The 27626-nt window shown below is 40.9% G+C and overlaps 1 protein-coding gene across 1 annotated transcript; it reads left to right on the top strand.

The window, feature by feature from the left end:
• On the top strand, positions 1-27547 carry LOC139574533 (sideroflexin-5-like). Its single transcript, XM_071399204.1, has 14 exons — positions 1-171; positions 15102-15170; positions 15611-15688; positions 20022-20048; positions 20193-20247; positions 20341-20366; positions 20643-20696; positions 20797-20853; positions 21414-21479; positions 21705-21795; positions 25850-25965; positions 26512-26597; positions 26878-26995; positions 27212-27547. Exons 1-14 carry the CDS (start codon positions 115-117, stop codon positions 27287-27289), a joined length of 978 nt encoding a protein of 325 aa, XP_071255305.1. The 5' UTR covers positions 1-114; the 3' UTR covers positions 27290-27547.
• Positions 27548-27626: the final 79 nt, after the last annotated feature.

Here is a 27626-nt window from a genome sequence, read left to right as displayed (position 1 = left end):
ACTTTGTGGTTGTAGTAACTAGTGACAACCGTTTCACTGGGAGTATAGCTAGTTCACTACTTAAAAATCCAGTTTCATGATTCACTTCATTAATAAATAAACTGATTCGCTGTCATGGTGCAATATGCAGCCTGTCCTGCGTTCCAGCTTGGAAGGCCTCGATATGATCAGGTAAAGGATTTTTTTTTTTAACTAATCACATTGTTATCTCTGAAAAGGGTGCAAAACACAACATCTTTGCAGATCTCCGACCTGTTCCTGCATCGTTATGCTCGCTGCTTTTGACTTTGTAGCGAAAGTTGCCTCTGGTGTCCGCTCGAAAAAATGTTTTGTCTTTGTAGTGCAATTTCTCTTTATGCTCTGTGTAAATGCATGAAAGTATGCTACTTTCTTGGAATTAACAAGTAGCAGGGTTGGCCGCCCCAGTGTAGCTAGATACTGAAGCTTCTTCATCAATGCTTTGCGGACATCCAACGTGTTCTCAGAGCATTTCGTATTATTCTGTACGTATATCCGAGACACTTATTTTAGTAAGCTGTTTCATAGAGCCCCACAGTGGAGGTGTCATAATACCCATTTTGTGTAGGCTTACCCCTGTGAAGTTTTGATAACCATGTAAATCTCTCTCGGACAAGGTGACTTATCAATACATTCGGCTCTATTTATTCTGAGATTTGAAAATGCTAATTAGCATCAAAGTAGACATCATGCAAGACTACAAATCCCGGCAAACTCCTGCATATCATCAAGTTGACACCTTTGCTAAGAGGTATTGTGTCAATTTAAAACTTGCACAAGACAGTTAACAGAATTGTCAATTTAAAGAAATGTAACCAACTTATTCATTACTAAATTTAGCTAACATTATATAGTTAATCCAGAGATTCTTACCTTTGCCTCGATTCGGCAGTCTAGTCCAGATCATGGCATTAGTATTTTCTTTATGATAGCCACATTAGCAGCTAATTAGAATTTCATTTTGAGGGGTTAAATACAGGAGAATATATTGATAAGTCACCTTGTTCTCTAGGGAGTTTCACACGGTTATCAAAATGTCACGCCAGGGTAAGCCCACACGAAACACAGCCCTTATTTTAAGTGTTTCTAAAACATAAAAAATGAATGGTGGAAAAACAATTGGAACCATTTCCTTGTTTGACTGCTAGGTTTTATGGGTATTATGACTGGTACTGTGGTACTTTATAGTATGTATTAATTTGTGGATGTCCATCATCCATTTTGTATGATATGTTACAAATTACAATTTGTTATGGTTAACGTTAGCTAGCTCTAAGGGTCAGGTGTTAAGGTTAGCTGTTAGGTTAAAGGATCAGTGGAAGGGTTAGCTAAAAGGGTTAGGTGAAGGGTTAGCTGACGTGCTAAATAGTTTCAAAGTTGCTAAAGTCGTACATGATGAGATTCGAACACGCAACCTTTGGGTTGCTAGATGTTCACCTTATACGCCCACCCATCCAACTTGACCATCCACCCTCCTTTCATTTTTGCCATAAGTAACCTTCTATCTTGTGTAACCATACCAAACATAACATATCATACTAATTTGAGTGTCCTGGATTTATGTTTACTATGTTACATCTAGTCTATGAGACCAGTCTGGGACATCCTATGGCCATAATAATTATAGGGAGGGAGGAGGAGTCTGTCTGCAAGCGACTTCAACATTTGTTTTCAGGATTCAGGTTCACTCAATTATTTTAAGTTTTGTTTTACTATTGACAGTTACAGCTGATTTAAGGGATTGTATATCAATTCGCTTTCCTTAAATATTTGTCATCTGATCTATTCGTTTCCGTCTCTGAATTGTTTAATCAAACTTTTCGCAGCCAGCTCCTGATATCAGGGCATACAAACTACAATCTCTGTCCTGAATTAACCTATTGCGCATGTGCGCCCAGCATTTATTAAACCTTAGTAGACTGCACCTAATATAGAATAGAACAGCCAAAATAGAATAGCTTTATTCTTACTTCTTATGTGACATCCGGAATAGATTTCTACATTTGTGCAGTTTTATGTCTAGCACAAACTCAAACTTTCAAGAGGGATAAAAAGTGACGATTAAGAATGTAGCTTATGTACACTGAACAAAAATATCAATGCAACAATTTCTAAGATTTTACAGTTCATATAAGGAAATCAGTCAATTGAAATAATAAATTTGGCCCTAATATATGGATTTCACACGATTGGGAATACAGATATGCATCTGTTGGTCACAAATAGGTAAAAAAAAAAGAAGGGCTTCAGGATCTTGTCACAGTATCTCTGTGCATTCAAATTGCCGTCGATAAAATGCAATTGTGTTCGTTGCCTGTAGCTTATGCCTGCCTGCTCATACCATAACCCCAAGAGGTTGGAGGTGGCTTATGGTAGAGAAATGAATGTAAAATTCTCTGGCAACAGCTCTGGTGGACATTCTTGCAGTGAGAATGTCAATTGCACGCTCCCTCAACCTGAGACATCTTTGGTATTGTGTTGTGTGACAAAACTGCACATTTTAGAGTGACCTGTTATTGTCCCCAGCACAAGGTGCACCCATGTAATAATCATTCTGTTTAATCAGCTTCTTGATATTCCACACCTGTCAGATGGATGGATTATCTTGGCAAATAATAAAGGCTCACTAACAGGGATTTAAACAAATGTGTGCACAATTTGAGAGAAACAAGCTCTTTGTGCGTATGGAAAATTTCTGGGATCTTTTATTTTAGCTCATAAAACATGGGACCAACACTTTACATGTTGTGTTTATATTTTTGTTCAGTATTAGAAGGCTCTTCATTTTCCTAAATCATTTTTTCCCCCTTCCACCCATTTTAAATAGGTTTAGCGAAAAACACTTTAATTTCAGATTTTTGTAGAATATTATGCATCTTCCAAACTGTTGGCTAAATCAGACAGTGAAGCTCCTAAGAGTCTGGGTTATCTCATATTGCAATTTCTGTCTGTCCTTCTCTTTAGCATATGCGTCAAAATGTCTGTCCTGTGAAGTATTATGCACTTGCAGTGGTCAACTAGACCGATAATGTGACCTTCACGTTGGCTCAAATTGCAACTCTGTTTTTGGAAACCGTTCATGACCGCTGGCAATTAATGAGATTAAAAGGTCTGTAACCTCACTTGTAATTGGCCTTGTATAGTGGAATTCAGTGTTCGAGGCTAGCCTATATTAAAACAGCTGTGAATGCAATATTATGTTATAAGGAAATGATTTACCTGCTGAAATAGTAAAGCACAAAGTCCAAAGAAAGTCTCATTTGTTATTGTCTTGGCCATCTTTATTGCCTTTTTATATATTTTATAGGCATTTCTAATCAAAACGCATGGAGGTGGAATAACAAGAAGCCAATCAATAAGGGACACTTGCGCCTTCTCTTGGAACCAACCCAATCCCTCACAGATAACTGATGATAGTAATTTTCATCAGGATATTGCATGGTACCAAGTAGTCTCTTCTCAGCGCCAAGAGGCTTAATAACAGTCTATTTAGACTTCCATTTTGCAACCTCTGATGCAATTGCAAAACACAAACAATTTTGTTCATGTGAATTGTTCCAAAAATCATTGAGTCATCCTGCATTTCAAAATTTTGAATTTCATCATTACAAGCATCCATTCATATGTCAAACACTGCATTTATCAGTGGGCGATGGACAGTTTCATTGTTTCACAAATAGAACATCCACCTTTTTTTGTGCCCCAAAAACCTTCAGCACAGTAATATGCAGTAACATTTTCAGTTTATTGCATCAAAGCAGTTACAATTAGGCCATCTCGTGAATCAGCATAAATCTCCCTGTCTCTTATTGCAGCTGCACGTGACACATCTCTGCTAGCTGTGTTTTGTATTCTCTGGTGAGCTGAAGCACATGCATAATTAAAGCGGTCTTCTCACATGGAGCCTGTTCTCTTCACCCAGCCATACAAAACAGAGCTACACATATGGGCAGTGAGGACATTATACCGTCTATGGGCAGTGAGGACATTATACCGTCTATGGGCAGTGAGGACATTATACAGTCTATGGGCAGTGAGGACATTATACCGTCTATGGGCAGTGAGGACATTATACAGTCTATGGGCAGTGAGGACATTATACAGTCTATGGGCAGTGAGGACATTATACAGTCTAGGGGCTGTGAGGACACTGAATAATGAAAGGATACACAGATTTACAGAATGGTAGCTACTACGTTCTTCACAATTACATGTCACGAGAGGTTGAGGAGCGTGTTTTAAATTAAAACCGAATGTAGGAAAGATAATGAAGATGGAGAAATTAGCTCTCCTGTCTTGCCTTTCGTCGCCTGCCCTTCATAAGTGATAAATGGCTCGAAGGCATCTGACTGAAGCTGAAATGTTTCAGTCCATCTGGTTGCCAAAAGACTCTTGGCATGCACTGCCATCAGGCCTTTTCAAACTGTTGGCACACAATGTTCAGCCAGGCCCATCTAGTAAGGGGACTGGAAAAGTGATATGCTTCACCACCAAGTAATGACATTTCTGACTGCGGTGAAGAAAATATGCTCAAGTGCTCCTCAAATCAAATTTTATTAGTCACATGCGCCGAGCACAACCTTACAGTGAAATGCTTACTTACGAGCCCCTCGTAGGGGGGGCAATGCAAATAGTCTGGGTAGCCATTTGACCAGATGTTCAGGAGTCTTATGGCTTGGGGGTAGAAGCTGTTTCGAAGCCTAATGGACCTAGACTTGGTGCTCCAGGACCGCTTGCCTTGTGGTAGCAGAGAGAACAGTCTATGACTAGAGTGGCTGGAGTCTTTGACAATTTTTAGGGCCTTCCTCTGACACCACCTGGTATAGAGGTCCTGGGTGGCAGTAAGCTTGGCCCCAGTGATGTACTGGGCCGTTCGCACTACGCTCTGTAGGTCGGAGGCCGAGCAGTTGCCATACCAGGCAGTGATGCAACCAGTCAGGATGCTCTTGATGGTGCAGCTATAGAACCTTTTTGAGGATCTGAGGACCCATGCCAAATCTTTTCAGTCTCCTGAGGGGGAATAGGTTTTGTCGTGCCCGTTTCACGACTGTCATGGTGTGCTTGGACTATGTTAGTTTGTTGGTGATGTGGACCCCAAGGAACTTGAAGCTCTCAACCTGCTCGACTGTAGCCCCGTCGATGAGAATGGGGGCGTGCTCGGTCCTCCTTTCCTGTAATCCAGAATCATCTCCTTTGTCTTGATCACGTTGAGGGAGAGGTTGTTGTCCTGGCACCACACGGCCAGGTCTCTGACCTCCTCCTTATAGGCTGTCTCGTTGAAGTCGGTGATCAGGCCTATCACTGTTGTGTCATCGGCAAATGTAATAATGTTGTTGGAGTCGTGCCTGGCCGTGCAGTCATGAGTGAACCGGGAGTACGGGAGGGGGCTGAGCACACATCCTTGAGGGGCCCCTGTTGTGAGGATCAGAGTGGTGGATGTGTCAGGAAGTCCAGGATCCAGTTGCAGAGAGAGGTGTTTAGTCCCAGGCTCCTTCGCTTAGTGATGAGTTTGAGGGCACTATGGTGTTGAACGCTAAGCTGTAGTCAATGAATAGCATTCTCACATAGGTGTTCCTTTTGTCCAGGTGGGAAAGGTCAGTGTGGAGTGCAATAGAGACTGCATCATCTGTGGATCTTTTTGGGCGGTATGCAAATTGAAGTGGGTCTAGGGTTTCTGGGATGATGGTGTTGTGAGCCATGACCAGCCTTTCAAAGCACTTCATAGCTACAGACGTGAGTGCAACGGGTCAGTAGTCATTTAGGCAGAGGCACTATGCTGGTCTGCTTAAAACATGTTGGTATTACAGACTCGGACAGGGAGAGGTTGAAAATGTCAGTGAAGACACTTGCTAGTTGGTCAGCGCACGCTCGCAGTACACGTCCCTGTAATCCGTCTAGCCCTGCGGCCTTGTGAATGTTGACCCGTTTAAAGGTCTTACTCACATTGGCTGCGGAGAGCGTGATCACACAGTCTTCCGGTACAGCTGGTGCTCTCATGCATGTTTCAGTGTTATTTGCCTCAACGCGAGCATAGAAGCAGTTTAGCTCGTCCGGTAGGCTCGTGTCACTGGGCAGCTCTCGGCTGTGCTTCCCTTTGTAGTCTGTAATGGTTTGCAGGCCCTGTCACGTCCGACGAGCGTCAGAGCCGGTGATTCGATCTTAGTCCTATATTGACACTTTGCCTGTTTGATGGTTCGTTGGAGGGCATAGCGGGATTTCTTATAAGCTTCCGGGTTAGAGTCCCGCTTTTTGAAAGCGGAAGCTCTAGCCTTTAGCTCAGTGTGGATGCTGCCTGTAATACATGGCTTCTGGTTGGGGTATGTACGTACGGTCACTTTGGGGACGACGTCATCGATGCACTTACTGATGAAGCCAATGACAGATGTGGTGTACTCCTCAATGCCATTGGAGGAATCCCGGAACATGTTCCAGTCTGTGCTAGAAAACAGTCCTGTATCAAATCAAATCAAATTTTATTGGTGACATACACATGGTTAGCGGATGTTAATGCGAGTGTAGCAAAATTATTGTGCTTCTAGTTCCGACCTAGCAGTAATATCTAACAATTTCACAACCACTACCTTATACACACAAGTGTAAAGGAATGAATAAGAATATGTACATATAAATATATGAATGAGCGATGGCCGAACGGCATAGGCAAAATGCAGTAGATGGTATAGAGTACAGTGTATATACATATGAGATGAGTAATGTAGGGTATGTAAACATTATATAAAGTGGCATTGTTTAAAGTGACTAGTGATACATTTATTACATCCAATGTTTTATTATTAAAGTGGCTAGAGATTTGAGTCAGTCAATGTTAGTGATGGCTGGTTAACAGTCTGATGGCCAGATAGAAGCTGTTTTTCAGTCTCTCGGTCCCAGCTTTGATGCACCTGTACTGACCTCGCCTTCTGGATGATAGCGGGGTGAACAGGCAGTGGCTCGGGTGGTGTAGGTGTCCTGGAGGGCAGGTAGTTTGCCCCCGGTGATGCGTTGTGCAGACCTCACTACCCTCTGGAGAGCCTTACGGTTGTGGGCAGAGCAGTTGCCGTACCAGGCGGTGATACAGCCCGACAGGATGCTCTCGATCTGTAAAAGTCTGCTTCTGTAAAAGTTTGTGAGTGATTTTGGTGACAAGCCAAATTTATTCAACCTCCTGAGGTTCAAGAGGCGCTGTTGCGCTTTCTTCACCATGCTGTCTGTGTGGGTGAACCATTTCAGTTTGTCTGTGATGTGTATGCCGAGGAACTTAAAACTTTCCACCTTCTTCACTACTGTCCCATCGATGTGGATAAGGGGTGCTCCCTCTGCTGTTTCCTGAAGTCCACGATCTGTAGCTTAGCATCTAGTCACTTATGCTTCCTGCTGTAATTGTTGCTTGTAAGCAAGAATCAGGAGGATGGAATTATGGTCAGATTTGCCAAATGGAGGGCGAGGGAGAGCTTTGTATGCATCTCTATGTGTGGAGTATAGGTGGTCCAGAGTTATTTTCCCTCTGGTTGCACATTTAACATGCTGATAGAAATTTGGTAAAGCTGATTTAAGTTTCCCTGCATTAAAGTCCCCGGCTACTAGGAGCACCGCCTCTGGGTGAGCGTTTTCTTGTTTGCTTATGGCGGAATACAGCTCATTAAATGCTGTCTTAGTGCCAGCCTCTGACTGTGATGGTATGTAAACAGCTACAAAGAATATAGATGAAAACTCTCTCGGTAGGTAGTGTGGTCTGCAGCTTGTCATGAGAAACTCTATCTCAGGTGAGCAATAGCTCGAGACTGCCTTAGATATCGTGCAACAGCTGTTGTTTACAAAAATACAGTTGAGGTCGGATGTTTACATACACCTTAGCCAAATACATTTAAACTCAGTTTTTCACAATTCCTGACATTTAATCCTGGTAAAAATTCCCTGTCTTAGGTCAGTTAGGATCGCCACTTTTATTTTAAGAATGTGAAATGCCAGAATAATAGTAAAGAGTGATATATTTCATCAGTGGGCCACAATAAGTTGGGTGAATTTTGGCCCATTCCTCCTGACAGAGCTGGTGTAACTGAGTCAGGTTTTTAGGCCTCCTTGTTCACACACGCTTTTACAGTTCTGCCCACACATTTTCTATAGGATTGAGGTCAGGGCTTTGTGATGGCCACTCCAATACCTTGATTTTGTTGTCCTTAAGCCATTTTGCCACAACTTTGGAAGTATGCTTGGGGTCATTGTCCATTTGGAAGACCCATTTGCGACCAAGCTTTAACTTCCTGACTGATGTCTTGAGATGTTGCTTCAATATATCCACATAATTTCCCTACCTCATGATGCCATCTATTTTGTGAAGTGCTCCAGTCCCTCCTGCAGCAAAGCACCCCCACAACATGATGCTGCCACCCCCGTGCTTCACGGTTGGGATGGTGTTCTTCGGCTTGCAAGCCCCCCCTTTTTCCTCCAAACATAACGATGGTCATTATGGCCAAACAGTTCTATTTTTGTTTCATCAGACCACAGGACATTTCTCCAAAAAGTGGCTTCTTCCTTGCTGAGCAGCCTTTCAGGTTATGTCGATATAGGACTCATTTTACTGTGGATATAGATACTTTTGTACCTGTTTCCTCCAGCATCTTCACAAGGTCCTTTGCTGTTGTTCTGGGATTGATTTGCACTTTTCGCACCAAAGTACGTTCATCTCTAGGAGACAGAACGCGTGTCCTTCCTGAGCGGTATGATTGGTGCGTGGTCCCATGGTGTTTATATTTGTGTACTATTGTTTGTACAGATGAACATGGTACCTTCTGGCTTTTGGAAATTGCTCTCAAGGATGAACCAGACTTGTAGAGGTCTCCAATTTCTTTTCTGAGGTCTTGGCTAATTTCTTTTGATTTTCCCATGATGTCAAGCAAAGAGGCATTGAGTTTGAAGGTAGGCCTTGAAATACATCCACAGGTACACCTCCAATTGACTCAAATTATGTCAAATAGCCTATCAGAAGCTTCTAAAGCCATGACATAATTTTCTGGAATTTTCCAAGCTGTTTAAAGGCACAGTCAACTTAATGTATGTAAACTTCTGACCCACTGGAATTGTGATACAGTGAAATAATCTGTCTATAAACAATTGTTGAAAAAATTACTTGTGTCATGCGCAAAGTAGATGTCCTAACCGACTTGCCAAAACGATAGTTTTTAACAAATAATTTATGGAGTGGTTGAAAAACGAGTTTTAATGACTCCAACCTAAGTGTATGTAAACTTCCGACTTCAACTGGACATAGACCACCGCCCTTTGTCTTACCAGATGCCGCTGTTCTATCCTGCCGGTACATCGTATAACCAGCCAGCTGTATGTTGATATTGTCGTCGTTCAGCCACGACTCCGTGAAGCATAAGATGTTACAGTTTTTAATGTCCCATTGGTTGTTTAATCTTCCCAGTAACTCGTCCAAAGATTGCATGTTTGCGAGCAGCTCTTGCACTGTGTCTTAAGAGTCAACCCACACAGCTGCTCTGTCTTACTTTGTATCCCCTAAACATTAAATCACTGAACTCTACACAACAATTAGCAGGTTAACTTCTTTGATATAGAGGTCAGCATTTTCACTTTTGGATGAATTGCGTGCCCATAGTGAACTGCCTCCTACTCTGTCCCAGATGCTAATATATGCATATTATTATTACTATTGGATAGAAAACACTCTGAAGTGTCTAAAACTGTTTGAATGATGTCTGTGAGTATAACAGAACTCATATGGCAGGCAAAAACCTGAGAAAAAATCCAAACAGGAAGTGAGAATTCTGAGAGTGGTCGATGTTAAAGTCATCACCTATTCAATTCCCTGTAATATATGGATCTGTTTGCACTTCCTACGCCTTCCACTAGATGTCAACAGTCAGTAGAATGTGGAATGTAGCTTATGCTGTGTTGTGGGACCGGATGGGAGATGTTTGAGTCAGTGGTCTGGCAGAGTGCCAGTTCTTGGTCACGCACTTTCCTCATGATATCGTCATGCGTTCCATTACTTATAGAGACTGAAAAGAATGCTCCGGTTGGAACGTTATTGGATATATATGATGACAACATCCTGAAGATTGATTCTCTACTAAGTTTGACCAGTTTATTTGACTTGTAATATAACTTTTTGAAGTTTTCGTCCGACGTTTGCCTGCATCTGCGTGAGCGTTTGGACATGTGTACTACACATGCTAGCAAAATTTGCTAATTGGACATAAGTAATGGACATTATCGAACAAAACAACGATTTATTGTGGAACTAGGAACTATCTTCTGATGAAGATAATCAAATGTAAGGGAATATTTATGATGTAATTTCGTATTTCTGTTGACTCCAACATGGCGGAGAAATGTTCTTAAATCTGAGCGCCGTTTCAGATTATTGCATGGTGTGCTTTTTACGTAAAGTTTTTTAAAAAATCTGACACAGCGGTTGCATTAAGAACACGTGTATTTTTAATTATATGTAAAACATGTATCTTTCATCAAAGTTTATGATGAGTATTTCTGTTATTTGATGTGGCTCTCTGTAAATACTCCGGATATTTTGGAGGCATTTCTGAACATGGCGCCAATGTAAACTGAGATTTGTGGATATAAATATGCACATTATCGAACAAAACATAAATGTACTGTGTAACATGATGTCATATGAGTGTCATCTGATGAAGATGTTCAAAGGTGTTCAAAGGGGAAATGGCTGTGTTTTTCTGTGGCTATGTACTGAGCTAACATAATTGTTTGGTGTGCTTTCCCTGTAAATCCTTTTTGAAATTAGACATGTTGGCTGGATTCACAACATGTGTAGCTTTAATTTGGTGTCTTTCATGTGTGATTTCATGAAAGATTGATTTTTATAGTAATATATTTGAATTTGGCGCGCTACATTTTTTTCTGGATTTTGGCCAAGTGGGACGTTAGAGTGGGACGTTAAAGCTACACATATCCTAGAGAAGTTAACCACTTTGATTCAATCCACATCAAGTCATGTGAAATGAGATGTTAAGTATTTTGATGTTGAATTAAGGGTCCCACTTTAGACAAACAACACGTTAATAAAAAGCAACTGCTAAATGACTATGACTAAAATGTATTAAAGCATTCATAAAGTATTCGTAAGCCCTACATGACTTTACAAAGCATCTATGAGTAATGTTATACTACAGAAAGGGTGATTATAAAAAGTCCCTACATCTGGTACTTTGGAAAATGTGGCATAACCCTTTTGTCACCCTTTGCATAACATGGGATTTTCTTCTGGGTGATTTCTGAGCCATGGGCCATCCATATACAGTGAGGGGAAAAAAGTATTTGATCCCATGCTGATTTTGTACGTTTGCCCACTGACAAAGAAATGATCAGTCTATAATTTTAATGGTAGCTTTATTTGAACAGTGAGACAGAGTAACAACAAAAAAGTCCAGAAAAACGCATGTCAAAAATGTTATGAATTGATTTGCATTTTAATGAGGGAAATACATATTTGACCCCCTCTCAATCAGAAAGATTTCTGGCTCCCAGGTGTCTTTTATACAGGTAACGAGCTGAGATTAGGAGCACACTCTTAAAGGGAGTGCTCCTAATCTCAGCTCGTTACCTGTATAAAAGACACCTGTCCACAGAAGCAATCAATCAATCTGATTCCAAACTCTCCACCATGGCCAAGACCAAAGAGCTCTCCAAGGATGTCAGGGACAAGATTGTAGACCTACACAAGGCTGGAATGGGCTACAAGACCATCGCCAAGCAGCTTGGTGAGAAGGTGACAACAGTTGGTGCGATTATTCGCAAATGGAAGAAACACAAAAGAACTGTCAATCTCCCTCGGCCTGGGGCTCCATGCAAGATCTCACCTCGTGGAGTTGCAATAATCGTGAGAACGGTGAGGAATCAGCCCAGAACTACACGGGAGGATCTTGTCAATGATCTCAAGGCAGCTGGGACCATAGTCACCAAGAAAACAATTGGTAACACACTACGCCGCGAAGGACTGAAATCCTGCAGCGCCTGCAAGGTCCCCCTGCTCAAGAAAGCACATATACATGCCCGTCTGAAGTTTGCCAATGAACATCTGAATGATTCAGAGGACAACTGGGTGAAAGGGTTGTGGTCAGATGAGACCAAAATGGAGCTCTTTGGCATCAACTCAACTCGCCGTGTTTGGAGGAGGAGGAATGCTGCCTATGACCCCAAGAACACCATCCCCACCGTCAAACATGGAGGTGGAAACATTATGCTTTGGGGGTGTTTTTCTGCTAAGGGGACAGGACAACTTCACCGCATCAAAGGGACAATGGACGGGGCCATGTACCGTCAAATCTTGGGTGAGAACCTCCTTCCCTCAGCCAGGGCATTGAAAATGGGTCGTGGATGGGTATTCCAGCATGACAATGACCCAAAACACACGGCCAAGGCAACAATAGAGTGGCTGATGAAGAAGCACATTAAGGTCCTGGAGTGGCCTAGCCAGTCTCCAGACCTTAATCCCATAGAAAATCTGTGGAGGGAGCTGAAGGTTCGAGTTGCCAAACTTCAGCCTCGAAACCTTATTGACTTGGAGAAGATCTGCAAAGAGGAGTGGGACAAAATCCCTCCTGAGATGTGTGCAAACCTGGTGGCCAACTACAAGAAACGTCTGACCTCTGTGATTGCCAACAAGGGTTTTGCCACCAAGTACTAAGTCATGTTTTGCAGAGGGGTCAAATACTTATTTCCCTCATTAAAATGCAAATCAATTTATAACATTTTTGACATGTGTTTTTCTGGATTTTTTTGTTGTTATTCTGTCTCTCACTGTTCAAATAAACCTATAGACTGATAATTTCTTTGTCAGTGGGAAAACGTACAAAATCAGCAGGGGGTCAAATACTTCCCCCCCTCACTGTAGGCCTTATTAAAGGGTTTATGAAGGCTTCCTTGAGCCTTAAAAGTGATCTTTAGAGAGGGACCGGATTATTGAAGATGTGACTATGCAACATTAATGGTATTCAATAAAGTAAAGTATCGGGTGGTTTGAATTTTGTCCTTCTTGGACCCACCCACACTGTTAAAAATGAAGTGCTTTGTAACACTAAAACTAGTGACGACTGAGCTGTCACCACCTTAAAGGAGACGAAACCTTAACGTAATGGATGACTGGTGGATCGCATTGAGCCCTGGACTGAAGTTTTGTATGTCTGCTACTGCTGACATTAGCAGTCATTAGCAGTATTTTTTCCCCAATGAATGTCAGGCATAATACCATATTTCTGTAGATTTTTATGTAGATTTTTAAGAATATTAATATGATAAATACCTTACAAATCTTTGAACTGTCTTACTTTATCAATATAAAAATGTGAAAGACCTGTTAATGCTATGTAATTTTGATAATCTGAAAAGATAAAGCACTTGAAGTGTCAAAATCATGTTTTGTAATTATTATCCTGGAGAAACATTGTAATTTTTGTTTTCACAAAAATATATTTTCTTGTGTCCTTTGTTTGAGCATAATGCTGTACATTTGACCTTTTGGAATTACTGATGAGTTTATAAACACTGTAAAAGAGCAGGGAATAAACAACAAATCAAATCAAATCATATTTGATTTGATTTGACCTTCTCACATGACTGCCCACTTTACACACGTTACCTCTGCTATATCTTCCATAGTTCAAAACGTCTTGATTGGACCATTATTTATAATCTCACGGGCCTAGCAACTGTAGCCTATAATTAGTGTCAAAGTTTTAAATTATTCTTTAAAATGTTGATCAAAATATTGACTGAAAATCACCATCAATCAATAGTTATGCTATAAAAACCATTAAAACCATTTTGATTGTCTGAGAGACAGTCTGCCAAAACATTGTTTTTGTGTTTGGATGCTGCCTTTTTAATTTATTTGTATTGTTTACCTTTTATTTAACTAGGCAAGTCAGTTAAGAACAACTTCTTATTTACAATGACGGTCTACCCCGGCAAAACCCGGACGACGCTGGCCAATTGTGCGCAGCCCTATGGGACTCCCAGTCATGGCTGGATGTGATACAGCCTGGATTCGAACCAGGGACTGTATTGACGCCTAAGGCACTGAGATGCAGTGCCTTAGACCATTGCGCCACTCGGGGGGTATACACAGAATCACCAAAAAGGGTTTTCACAACTTTCTTAAAAGCACAATTATGCAGATTGAAGAACCACATTGGGTGTTTCAGAGTACTTCCATTCTGTTTTGAAATACATTTAGTATTTCATAACACATACATTAGGTTTACATTCAAACACCAGATCTCCATTTACGTGCACTACTTTTCATGGTTTTACTAGACAATGATGGTGTTTTGAGTCTTTCTATTTTAACAGTGCACTCAGTGCATCACTGACAACATGCGTAGCCGTTGAAGATGTCCTCTCCCTCTTTTTTCCCCCTTTTATTCTGCAATTGGCTTGCAAGGTTAGCCGACTGAAATGATGCATCGTAGAAATAATTCACATACATTTTATATGTCTGAACTCGGAATCAAAAAGGATTCCCCAAAATAACATGGGGAGCTGTAGTAGAACGTTTATTTTGATTGGCTATTTTGTGCATTTATCAAAATCCAATCATGGAGCCTGATTTTCAGATGTCATGTTAACAAGATTAGTAGGTAAATCATTCTTCGTGCACAGTTTAAATCAAACTATTAATCTCACTATTCACAATGATCATATTATTGTGTGCATACACAGTGCCGGCCATGTTCCTATTGGTCAGTATAGTCTCGTAACACCAGCCATACTACACGATAAAGGCCCCAAAAATCGGACACTGACAGAACTGTCGGAGCCCACGACCGCACATAAAGTACTTAATCGGCAGACCTAGACACTGTCACACTGAACGAGCCAAGACGTCTGACAGTCGTTAACGACCTAAGAATTTGTCTGGGATGGCAAAACATTTTGTCTGGGATGGCAAAATCGTGGCATAAGAGAGCTAAAATTGTACAGTCTGCAAAGGCTTTAACCTATTTACAGAGAGATGGTGTGTTAAGATTTGGTATTACTGTATGGTTAGCTCATCAATAATTAACTATGCTCTTTCTCGCTTCCAGAGTACCTTTCTTGGCCGGCTGAGACACTTTGTAGCGATCATCGACCCCGGCACACTCTTTGTGTCTGAGGTAAGCTACAGTTGAAAACATCCATCCACATACTGTTTTAGTAAATCAGCTGTAGTTTTTGTAAGAGATACAAAAAATGTGGCCTTCCACTGACTTTCTGATTGAATATGAGACTTGAACTGTGGCAACAGGAGAATGCCGTCCACATTATACTGTAGATCTGGAATTTAATCTGATAACACAGGGACGGACTTGGAAGAGAATTTCTCACACAACAGACCATTTCCCCCCCAACGTCCCTATAATTAGCCAAATAATTATAGTTATTCGCAAAAAAACGAACAATTTAGACAGGCCCCCTGGGCTAAAGATGGACCGGCCCATCTGACATTTGCCAGAACTGCCATTACCTAGTCCTTCTCTAAGATAACACATTAAGAAGAAACCTAACTACCTACTGTTAATTCTCTTGTTGACTCAAATTACACTTATCTTTCCAGAGACGATTGAGAGAATGCGTCAAACTCCTGGATGATTTTAAACGTGGAACACTACCACCAGGAGTTACAGATCTACAGGTGAGGTTTTAAACATGGAACACTACCACCAGGAGTTACAGATCTACAGGTGAGGTTTTAAACATGGAACACTACCACCGGGAGTTTCAGATCTACAGGTGAGATTTTAAACATGGAACACTACCACCAGGAGTTTCAGATCTACAGGTGAGGTTTTAAACATGGAACACTACCACCAGGAGTTACAGATCTACAGGTGAGGTTTTAAACATGGAACACTACCACTGGGAGTTACAGATCTACAGGTGAGATTTTAAACATGGAACACTACCACTGGGAGTTACAGATCTACAGGTGAGATTTTAAACATGGAACACTACCACCGGGAGTTACAGATCTGCAGGTGAGGTTTTAAACATGGAACACTACCACCGGGAGTTACAGATCTGCAGGTGAGGTTTTAAACATGGAACACTACCACCAGGAGTTTCAGATCTACAGGTGAGGTTTTAAACATGGAACACTACCACCGGGAGTTACAGATCTACAGGTGAGATTTTAAACGTGGAACACTACCACCGGGAGTTTCAGATCTACAGGTGAGGTTTTAAACATGGAACACTACCACCGGGAGTTACAGATCTACAGGTGAGGTTTTAAACATGGAACACTACCACTGGGAGTTACAGATCTACAGGTGAGGTTTTAAACATGGAACACTACCACTGGGAGTTACAGATCTACAGGTGAGATTTTAAACATGGAACACTACCACTGGGAGTTACAGATCTCCAGGTGAGATTTTAAACATGGAACACTACCACTGGGAGTTACAGATCTACAGGTGAGATTTTAAACATGGAACACTACCACTGGGAGTTACAGATCTGCAGGTGAGGTTTTAAACATGGAACACTACCACAAGGAGTTTCAGATCTACAGGTAAGGTTTTAAACATGGAACACTACCACCAAGAGTTACAGGTCTGCAGGTGAGTTTTTTTTCTATAAAAATTCATTTGTCAGTGTTAGATTATTTACAGTGCCTTCAGAAAGTATTCATACCCCTTCACTTTTTCCACATTTTGTTGTGTTACAGCCTGAATTTAAAATTGATTAAAACACCCCATAATGTCAAAGTGGAAATATATATTTTTGACATTTTTACAAATTCATTCAAATTGAAAAAATGCTGAAATGTATTGAGTTAATAATTATTCAACCCCTTTTATTTTTACCTTTATTTAACTAGGCATTCAACATGATTTTTGAATGACTATCTCATCTCTGAACCCAACACATACAATTATCTGTAAGGTCCCTCAGTTGAGTAGTGAATTTCAAACACAGATTCAACCACAAAGACCAGGGAGGTTTTCCAATGCCTCACAAAGAAGGGCACCTATTGGTAGATGGGTAAAATGCTATTAATTACACTTTGGATGGTGTAACAATACACCCAGACACTACAAAGATACAGGCGTCCTTCCTTACTCAGTTGCCGGAGAGGAAGGAAACCGCTCAGGGATTTCACCATGAGGTAAATGGTGACAGTTACAGAGTTAAAACAGTTACAGAGTTTAATGGCTGTGATAGGAGAAAACTGAGGATGGATCAACAACATTTTAGGTACTCCACAATACATTTACATTACATTTAAGTCATTTAGCAGACGCTCTTATCCAGAGCGACTTACAAGTTGGTGCATTCACCAATACTAACCTAATTGACAGAGTTAAAAGAAGGAAGCCTTTTCAGAATACAAATATTCCAAAACATGCATCCTGTTTGCAAGAAGGCACTAAAGTAATACTGCAAAAAAGATTGGCAAAGCAACAGTAGCGATGCATGGGTAAAATCACAGGGGAAGCTAATTCAGGATAATAAAGGCGTATTACAACTTATGTGTTGTGATAATTGCGTTGTTTGCTCTATAATTAGTTCATATGCCTTGATGCCGTTATATATAGGCCTAAGGCCGAGACAATAACAAGACAGTGGTAGAATAAATCCAACCACACATTTGTTTCATTACATAACCGGAGAGCAAAATCTGTCCGGTGAAGACCACAACATGTTGCATGTAACAAACAGTTACATGACTTACAGCATGGTCAAGCAAGGTAATGTTTCAGACATTTTCGGACTACTAAACAGCTATTGATTTAGAACCACGGAGAGTTACCAGAAGTCACAAAGAAAACAGGAGCTGCCTCGACTATTCCAGCACCATTTCAACTTCAACATTTCATCCTCTAATCACCTATGCTTAGTCTAATCCAGTGACAACGAAAATATACCAAAAACGATTTAGTCCAATCAATGTAAGGTAAATATGATGTGGCTGTGCATGGTACTGATTTCTCTCTCTCTGTGTGTGTTTGCAAGTAGAAGAAAACATGTTTACTCACGCTACTTGTAGAGAAACGCCAATGCCATCCTCTTCATGTTGCCTAAACGGTCTATGACTATGTCATACAGTACACGCTTTTAGTTTTTGTTGTCCTGGGCTACCTGGCTAAAATAGTTGCTTGCTAGCCTAACTTCCTTTTCATGGGCAACGATACGCCAGGCCATCTAGTTAACATTAGTATTCTACATCTAGCTACATGTGGAACTTCCATCCTCTCAGGCCAGGGTCACAATGTATGAATTTATGGTTGGATCAGAATCAGCGTTATAATCATTGCCCAGTACAGAGAATTAAGTTAAACCACAAGTCCAAATCCCTATCTCCATCCATGGTTAATTTAGAAAAGGGATGATTTTATCTAGCTAGCCACCAGAGGACAACAACACAACGAGATGCAACAATTCAAGTTTTTTTCTGTCAATAATGACGTTTGGCTTGTGACGTAATTGGTCTGAAGCCAAATCCAAACTGACTTCCATTGACCTATTTTTTTCCCCCCGGTGCTGCAGGACCATTCACAGCTGAGATTACTCAGTTTAGCTCAATGCTTATTGGCTTATTTGTTTTTTTTTATCAAGGGAGCCCAAATGCTCGCTGGCTTCCCTTGCATACAATGCTACGGGGGCAACAATGTCATACTCTTTCTGACCAGACAGCTTTAGATAGATACCCTACACTTACTGAGACAGAGGAATGCTGTTTCGTTTGCTCTGATGCTTTCTCCGGTAAGATACATTCAGCAGCCTCTTGTGAATTGATGGAAATGTATGGAACACAGAGAGACGAAATATAAATTATTTTGTATGTTTTTTCTTTTTGTCTTGGAGTTTTTTGCGGAAGCCTGGCTTCCCTTGGCATCCATGAATACACGCCACTGCAAAGCAATTCACTTTTTGTCCTAAATTCAAAACTTATTGGCTGGGCCTTGCTCCCCAGTGGTTGGAACTGGCTGCCAAGTGAGTTGGCCTATGCCCTCCCAGGCCCACCCATGGCTGCACACCAGCCCAGTCATGTGAGATCCATAGATTAGGGCCCAATGAATTTATTTAAATTGACTGATATCCTTAAATTAAAAGTTTTGCATGTTGCGTTTTATATTTTTGTTCAGTATACTTCAAAATCTATGGCAAGACCTGAAAATGGTTGTCTACCAATTTGACAGAGCTTGGGCAAATGTTGCACAATCCAGGTGTGCAAAGCTCTTAGTACCTTACCCAGAAGGACTCCCAGTGTCACGATCGTCGTAATGTGGAAGAGAGGAGGACCAAGGCGCAGCGTGAAGTGAATACATTCTTCTATTTATTTAAGAAGAAAACCTAACTAATACAAACAACAAAACGAACGTGACGCTATAATTAATAGTGCAGACACAAGCAACTAACACATAGACAATAACCCACAACCCACAATACAAAACAGGCTACCTAAATATGGTTCCCAATCAGAGACAACGCAAAACACCTGTCTCTGATTGAGAACCATATCAGGCCAAACACATAGACAAACCAGACATACAACATAGAATGCCCACTCAGATCACACCCTGACCAAACAAAACATACAAAGCAAACTATGGTCAGGGCGTGACACCCAGCTGTAATCGCTGCCAAAGGTGCTTCTACAAAGTATTTACACAAATATCTCATATCTCACAGCTGAGTATTTCATTTTCAATATATTAGCAACAATTTCTGAAAATATTTTGTTCACTTTGTCATTATGGGGTATTGTGTGTAGATGGATGAGAATGTTTTATTTAATCCATTTTGAATTCAGACTGTAACACAACAAAATGTGGAGTAAGTCAAGGGGTATGGATACTTTCTGAAGGCACTGTACTATTCCAAAGAGGTTTTTTGTTTACAAGCATATTGTTTATGACGCTTGCAATATGTAGTTGTAGCATACTCCTTACATTCAGCAGCCCAAAATTTTCCCTCACTGCTCTGAAATGACACACATGTTGTTTTTGACTCTCTAGCTATGGGAAGCCCAAAAGGTGAAGCAGGTAAGTTTTGGTGCACGTCTGCTTTGTATAAAGCAGTTTGACCCCATTTTGACCCCATGTATTTATTGCCATACAGTACATTCCCCCTCTCCTCTTGGCAGCATGATGATGATGTTACACTCTATATCTCATATCTGTATGCAGGCCATCATTCATCCTGACACAGGAGAGAAGATCTTCATGCCTTTCCGAATGTCAGGTATGACTTCCGAATGAAGATTTTCGACAGAGTGACTTTTATTTTGTTACTGGTCATTTTTACACTGATTTATATTATTTTGTATCTAAACAGGTTATGTCCCTTTTGGAACACCAATTGTAAGTCTTATATGAAATATTACTGTATTTCATATGTATCTATGGAAAGAATATTCAACTTTGGCCATTTGTTTAATTATACATTGTCTTTACTGACTTCTTGGGGTAGATGGAAGCTTAGCTCTGGTCCAGGGTTTTAGTGTGCTTTACTGCAATTAGTAGAGGAATGTGCGCTAACGACATGGACCAGAGCTAATGGAAGCCGTCATTCTGGATCTAATAGAGGCAATGTAAGAACGTAGTTGAACTATTGTCTCCCTATCTGGTGTCATCTAGGTTGTGGGCCTTCTTCTTCCAAATCAGACTGTGGTATCTACTATTTTCTGGCAGGTAAAAAAATGCCAAGACACCTTTTCATTGGATATGCTCTCCTTCCCAGTTCTGTTAACTGATGTAATTTAATTTTACTGAATGTTTTTTCTCCTTTCAGTGGCTGAACCAAAGTCACAATGCCTGTGTCAACTACTCAAACCGCAATGCTACTAAGGTAGTGTATGATGTTTCTAAGGTAGCCTAGGATGTTTCTAAGGTAGCCTAGGGCAAGGAGAACCCCAGCTCAGCTAAAACCATTGACAAGTACGTTCCGTTTTCAAGGGATTGTTAAATAAATGTGAACTATTTTATTGTATTATCACCTCTTGAAGAGCATAGTCAGAACTACAAGTTTCAGATTATTCAATGCAAAACAATTGTGCACTTTTAGTTCCATCATCAGAGTTATACAGCAATTAACTTCTCCCCAGCAGGCAAATCGAAACTCTCTGCACCTTATTGTGATGTTGTATTAATAATTACTTATGGGTCATGTTTATTAGGCCCAAACAGAATACAATTGACTGAAACAGGGAGGGATTACCTGGACTTGCAATAAGAAATGTTTTGCTATGGTTTGCCCTAAAAAAAAAAAGTGTTTTGCTCATATGGCTGATGTCGAAGTGTCCATTTTCTATTTAGAGTTTTGGTATTCAAGGTAATGATTTTAGCCAGCGTTAGACTTATGTGAGAGGCTGTGAAATACTAAGTCATTCATGTTGTTGTTCATATTAGCCTACACCAACATCCAAGTTTCTTCAAGGTTACTTCGGAGCTGTGACCAGTGCTGTCTCCCTTGCGGTCAGTTGTTGATTTATTATACATTTATGGTAATTAATATTCAGTCTCAGAGCAGGGATTCTGTCCTGCCTGTCCTGCCTATTTGTATTCTATGTAATAACATAGGTGCTACAAGTTAAATGGGTTTAAGTTTCAAAGTTTATTTGCCACATGCATAGGATACGACAGGTGTAAAACAGTACACATTTAGTTGAGGGTTTATCCTAAAGTTTTTGCTGTGTTTAGGTGGGACTGAATGTACTGATTCAGAGAGCCAACAGGTTGAGTCCAGCAACCCAAATAATCATACAGAGACTCATCCCTTTCCCAGCTGTGGGTATGTATTCATAAATAATGATTTATTAAGTGATTATCATGACAGTATTAATGTGAAAATCTAGATACCCGTTTACCACAATGTAATATGAGCTACAGGTGCAAATAAATACTGCCATTACGTTTGGGTTCATTCTCTGTCCTCTCCTGTATGTAGGTCTCCTCCTTTGCATCCCTCACATGGATAAATCACCTTTAACAAGAGCTACAAATAAACTGGTGTCAGAGGAGGCAGAGTTTTGCAGGCTTATAAAATGTCCTTGCTGATGTTTTGCTGCTGACTTCTACTCAAAAGGGATGGATAACAATTTACAGAAGGGTTACCTAGAGGATAATGGGGGAGGGTCATGCTTTTCAATTTCAGTTAAGGGGAAGGTTAAGTAAAAAAAATAATAATGTAGTCCAGGGATGTAGTCATGTAATTTGTTATTGATGACATTTCTATATTTCTCAGTGTTTTAGAATTAGTTGCTTATTAGGCTACATATCGATGTGTGCCCGATGCCACCCCTCATCTCTGATTCTCTGCTGGGCGTGCAATATCAAGTGTCTATAGAATATTTAGTGTGGTCTCAATCAAATGATCCATAGGCTATAGACTATATACTGCCAAGTGCATGCTCAGAGCAAAGTTATATTTCTAAGATAGCTGCTGGGATTTTGTAAATACAACTAGGCTGCATTACACATTGCAATGAATATTCCAACCCTGAGCCCTGGCCTGGTCTGCTGTTGCTGATCAAAAACTGTTTTGTGTGCTGCCTAATCAATGGCTATGCTGTGTAGGCCTACAGTGACAGTTCAGGAAGAGAGTCAAAAGCTTCTTTCCAAAACTAATATGTGATTAGACCTACAGAGCACACTTTTTTTTTCTTTTTCTTGCGTCGTGGACTAGCCCTATGTTCAGTTTGAGAAGGAGAGAGTGAAGATGAGGAGGACCAGAGGTCAACTTTGATAGATTTGATTAAAAATAATGTTTATTGCCCATGATGTATTTATCAGAGTTAATGACCTCAAAATAAGCCAGATTCAGAACAAGCCTCAATATCTATGGAAATATATTCTCAGTATTACCCAAGAACAAGGAGGTCTTGAGGTTTTAGATTTCAATACTCGAAATAATACATTTTTATATTTATTTTTGTCAACTTTTTTTTACCTCTTTTGCTGCCCAATTTCGTGGTATCCAATTGGTAGTTTGTCTTGTCCCATCGCTGCAACTCCCGTACGGACTCGGGAGAGGCGAAGGTCGAGAGCCATGCGTCTACCAAAACACGACCCTGCCAAGCTGCACTGCTTCTTGACACACTGTTCGCTTAACCAGCCGCACCGTACACCGTACAACTGGCGACCGTGTCAGCGTGTATGCGCCTGGCCCGCCACAGGAGTCGCTAGAGCGCGATGGGACAAAGACATCTCGGCCGGCCAAACCCTCTCCTAACCCGGACAAAGCTGGGCCAATTGTGCATCGCCTCATTGGTCTCCCGGTCGCGGCCGGCTGCAACACAGCCCGGGCTCGAACCCGGATCTGTAGTGACGCTCGTCTCCTTCCTGAGTGGTATGATGGCTGCGATGGCATGGTGGTCCCATGGTGTTTATACTTGCGTACTATTGTTTGTACAGATGAACGTGGTACCTTCAGGCGTTTGGAAATTGCTCCCAAGGATGAACCAGACTTGAGGAGGTCTAAAAAAATGTCTGAGGTCTTGGCTCGTTTCTTTTGATGTTCCCATGATGTCAAGCAAAGAGGCACTTAGTTTGAAGGTAGACCTTGAAATACATCCACAGGTACACCTCCAATTGACTCAAATGATGTCAATTAGCCTATCAGACGCTTCTAAAGCCATAACATCATTTTCTGGAATTTTCCAAGCTGTTTAAAGGCACAGTCAACTTAGTGTATGTAAACTTCTGACCCACTGGAATTGTAATACAGTGAAATAATTTGTCTGTAAACAATTGTTGGAAAAATGTATTTTGTCATGCGCAAAGTAGATGTCCTAACCGACTTGCCAAAACTATAGTTTGTTAACAAGACATTTGTGGAGTGGTTGAAAAACGAGTTTTAATGACTCCAACCTAAGTGTAGGTTAACTTCCGACTTCAACTGTATATGTTTAAATATATGCCAGATTCTAGTAACTTACATTTTGGTTCTGAACCTTGAAGCAGCAGCCATAGCACATTCAATCGGCAAATTCGAGTAGGCATAATTCATTTCAACAGTCCTCATTTTAATTACACTTTACTACCAACAAGATTTGTGTTGGAGCCTATTTATTCCTATTTAAGAAATAAGAGGTAGGCCTATCTGTTTGAATGACGAAATTAGGCTATAGGCTGCTATATCCTCCACCCACCATGCACTCTTTAAATAGCCTACCTTCGTGTCAGTGAAGGGCTGTTAAGTTCAAACCAAGACTCAAATTGAGGGGGTATGAGAGGGTATGCCATAGTCCTACCTTTTATCAAAGAAAATGGCGAAAATCACAGACCTACCCCTTGTTAGCTTAAATTTTGAAGAAAATAAATGGATCTATAGCAGAGCTTTGGTCCGTGTTGCTTTATGCTAGAAAGACCGTGACTCCAATGCATATGGGGATATCATTGTTTGGTTTGTTTGACATTTAGAGGCTGAGCTACAACCTTCTATAGCCGAGGAGACAAAAAATTTACTTTGCTTGGGAAGTAATTTAATTTTGTCACTATCAATTGATTAAGCTATTCACTTTCTGTAGAATAGAAGATGTTTAAACCCAGACAGCTTTTAGAGAAACACTTGTGACCTTCTCTCGTTGGGTTGAGCCACAGAAGAAGAGTAGCCAGCAGATAAAGCTTACATTATTCTGCGTCGGTAGGCCTACTCTGCCTGGGGTGGAAAGGTAGGCCTAGCTTTTGAAAGATTCATAATGACGTCTCAGATTTAATTATTTGCAAACGGACAGTTTTGTTGCAAACAAGGCACACTGATTTGGCCTCCCGAGTGGCACTGCATCTCAGTGCAAGAGGCGTCACTATAGTACCTGGTTCGATTCCAGGCCGTATCTCATCCGGCCATGATTGGGAGTCCCATAGGGCGGCGTTGTCCGGGTTTGGCCGGAGTAGGCCATCATTGTAAATATGTTGTTCTTAACTGACTTGCCTAGTTCAATTTAGCCTGTAATTTGTGTGGTATAAATAAACATTCTGATATGTAAAATGACGTGGAATTGCATGAAATGTTTATAAAAGGCACTTTTTTCTTGGACCTGCAAATACGATGATAAAAGCATTGCATTAATCTAAAGGAGATCTTTCCACCCCTACTCTTGTGCATGGTGGTCTGTGGACCCACAACCTTCTGGCCCTCAGCCATCTGCTCTATCAAAATGTCTGTGTTGCGTATGTAATGCTTACTGGATGAAGAACAGTTTCGTAACCTGCACATCTAAGGCTCTGGTCTATCCAAGATGTGAGGGGAAACTGTAGACATGTTTTCTGCTATCCACTTTTTTTGTTGTTATTATTTTGGGCATAGGGGATGGTCAGTTGTTTCTTTTCAAACGTTCAGGGAGAGTTTCGGTAAAATATATTTTGCTGAAGGGATGGCCATCCATTTTTATTTCAGAGAAGCCCGATTTTTCTCCATGTAACCCTTTTATTATATATAACGTTCACTCCCTAAGCTTTGTGTGGTTAGCATTGTGTAGCTAATAGCTATCCTCCTACTACCTAGATCACTGTTCAATGTTGACAAGGTTATACTGTAAGCTCTCCCTAGTTGTACATGTGAAACCTATGTCCTTACTGAGGGCTGGTCTATAGAAATCACTTGCTGAAGTGGAATGTTCCAAACAAATTAATGTGAAATGTATACGTTGGCCATGTTGGAATACTCTTAAAATGCATCTATACTTCTTTCCATTTTTAAAGTAGTCTAGTCGTTGGATTCGTGATTACTTCAAGGATGGGAGGGAGGAAAGACACATTTTTACAGTCTTTAAACAGGTAGGTCTCAATGTCAGCTGAATGTTATGCAGCGGCACTTTCACAACCAGTCTTCTCCACTTCCTCAGCCAGTGCCAACATTTGCAATGTGGGCCTCATGAGGCACAATGAGCTGTCGGAGGGCATCGACGTGCTGGACGGAAATGGGAACGTGGTGGGCTCCTCAAAGATTGCTGCCAAACATGTGAGTGGCTGGCCATCGGAACTCACACTAGCCTGTATAAAAACACTGTTTCCTTCCTGGCCATGAAATGTATGAAATCATTCCACAAAAACTGACTGGCTAGCTAGCTAGCTATCAAACATACTGTGCAGATATATCAAATGCAATATTTTACCAAATTTGACGGTTCTTTAGACTGAAAGATACCCTGACCAAGATGGCCGTCCTGTTATCACGTTGTCGATATATGACCATTCTAGTGTTTTATTTGATGTGTTCCTGACAAAATATGTTGTCTGTAAACTGTTAGTATTGTATATTCAATGCGAAATTTGTATTTTTGTGTGGAGAATCCGTTTCTGAATAGTCTGTCCACTACTGAAGTCAGTATGATTCATCATATGAGGTTGAATAAACAACAGGTTTATTTGATGATTTATTATTAGTCTAACATATTTATGCCTTTTTCCACATATGCCATATCCTAATCTCATGAGGAGGAATTTATCCCAACACATTGCAATATTTTGAATTGAATCATGTGCAGAATATTTTTCTCCCCCCCAGGCAATTATGGAAACTGCCTTTACCAGAGTGGTCCTCCCGATGCCAATCTTTGTCCTTCCTCCCATCATCATGTCCTACCTAGAAAAGTATGTCATGCTTCTAGATGGGTCAGAAATATTTAGTGTACTGCCTTGTCAAGTCCCTGCATTAATGTCAGGATAGTATCAGTTGAAATACCAAAAGCCTGAGAAACGGGGCCCTGGATAGGACAATGTTTATTACAGATCAACAGTCTGTGGCATACATTTTTTTGTCTTATTGACAATTACTATTGGAATCGTGTGTAAGAAATATTGTATTAGTGTTGAGATTGTACTCCATAGAAATGGCAATATCAAAATGTGTGCTTCCCTTCATGTCTGTTAGACTTCCATTCCTGCAGACGAATCGGAGGCTGTTGCTGCCCATCCACAGCCTGGTGTGTCTGGCTACCTTCAGCCTCTCGCTGCCCCTGGCCATCAGCCTATTCCCACAGATGTCTCAGGTACTACTGCTGCTGCTATTCCTGGAGGGTGCCTGGACAGCTGGGGAGGAATTCACCTCACACACACTTCACTTGTCATTTCCTTCTTCACTTGTAATTAAGAACGAACTACAAAGGTTTTGGGTTTGGAGGTACTGTGAAGGGCTATTAGGTGTTGCAGAGGACTGGTAGGCGTATTGTGTACTTACTTCTCTTTCTCTGGTTCAATGTCAATAGATTGAGGTGTCTCAGCTTGAGCCTGAAATTGCCATGGCAACCAATAGCAAGGTGGTGACCTACAACAAGGGACTGTGATGACCGTCCCGGGAACAGCGATTCAAATGAGCCTCCTTTTTGATTGGCTGTCACGGACACTCCAGTTTCCCCACTAATGGATTGGCGGAAGGGTAGCTGATCCTAGATCTGTAACTAGGGGAAGCTTCACCCCAGAGCTCTCTCTCTCATAGCCTAATATGGTAACAGGTCCAGGCACTTTCTGCTGCATTAATATAGTGTAACATATATTATCATGTGCTGTCTTAACCAATGGTTTTAATACAACATATACAAAAATGTGTTTTATTGTCACTTACACCAGAGAGGTGCAGTGAATTGTGTTGTTTTACAGGGTCAGCCATACCAGTCCAGCACC

Source organism: Salvelinus alpinus, chromosome 4 (assembly GCF_045679555.1).
Source record: "Salvelinus alpinus chromosome 4, SLU_Salpinus.1, whole genome shotgun sequence".
NCBI classification, from domain to species: Eukaryota; Metazoa; Chordata; class Actinopteri; order Salmoniformes; family Salmonidae; genus Salvelinus; species Salvelinus alpinus.
Note: the sequence above shows the minus strand (reverse complement) of the source record. Positions and strands in the feature narration are given on the sequence as shown.

Coding starts and splice junctions, on each gene's coding strand:
- LOC139574533 (XM_071399204.1), top strand. CDS start 115: ATGGTGCAATATGCAGCCTGTCCTGCGTTCCAGCTTGGAAGGCCTCGA. Junction 21,796..25,849: donor CATCCCTTTCCCAGCTGTGG/GTATGTATTCAT, acceptor CCACTTCCTCAG/CCAGTGCCAACATTTGCAAT. Junction 25,966..26,511: donor CAAAGATTGCTGCCAAACAT/GTGAGTGGCTGG, acceptor TCTCCCCCCCAG/GCAATTATGGAAACTGCCTT.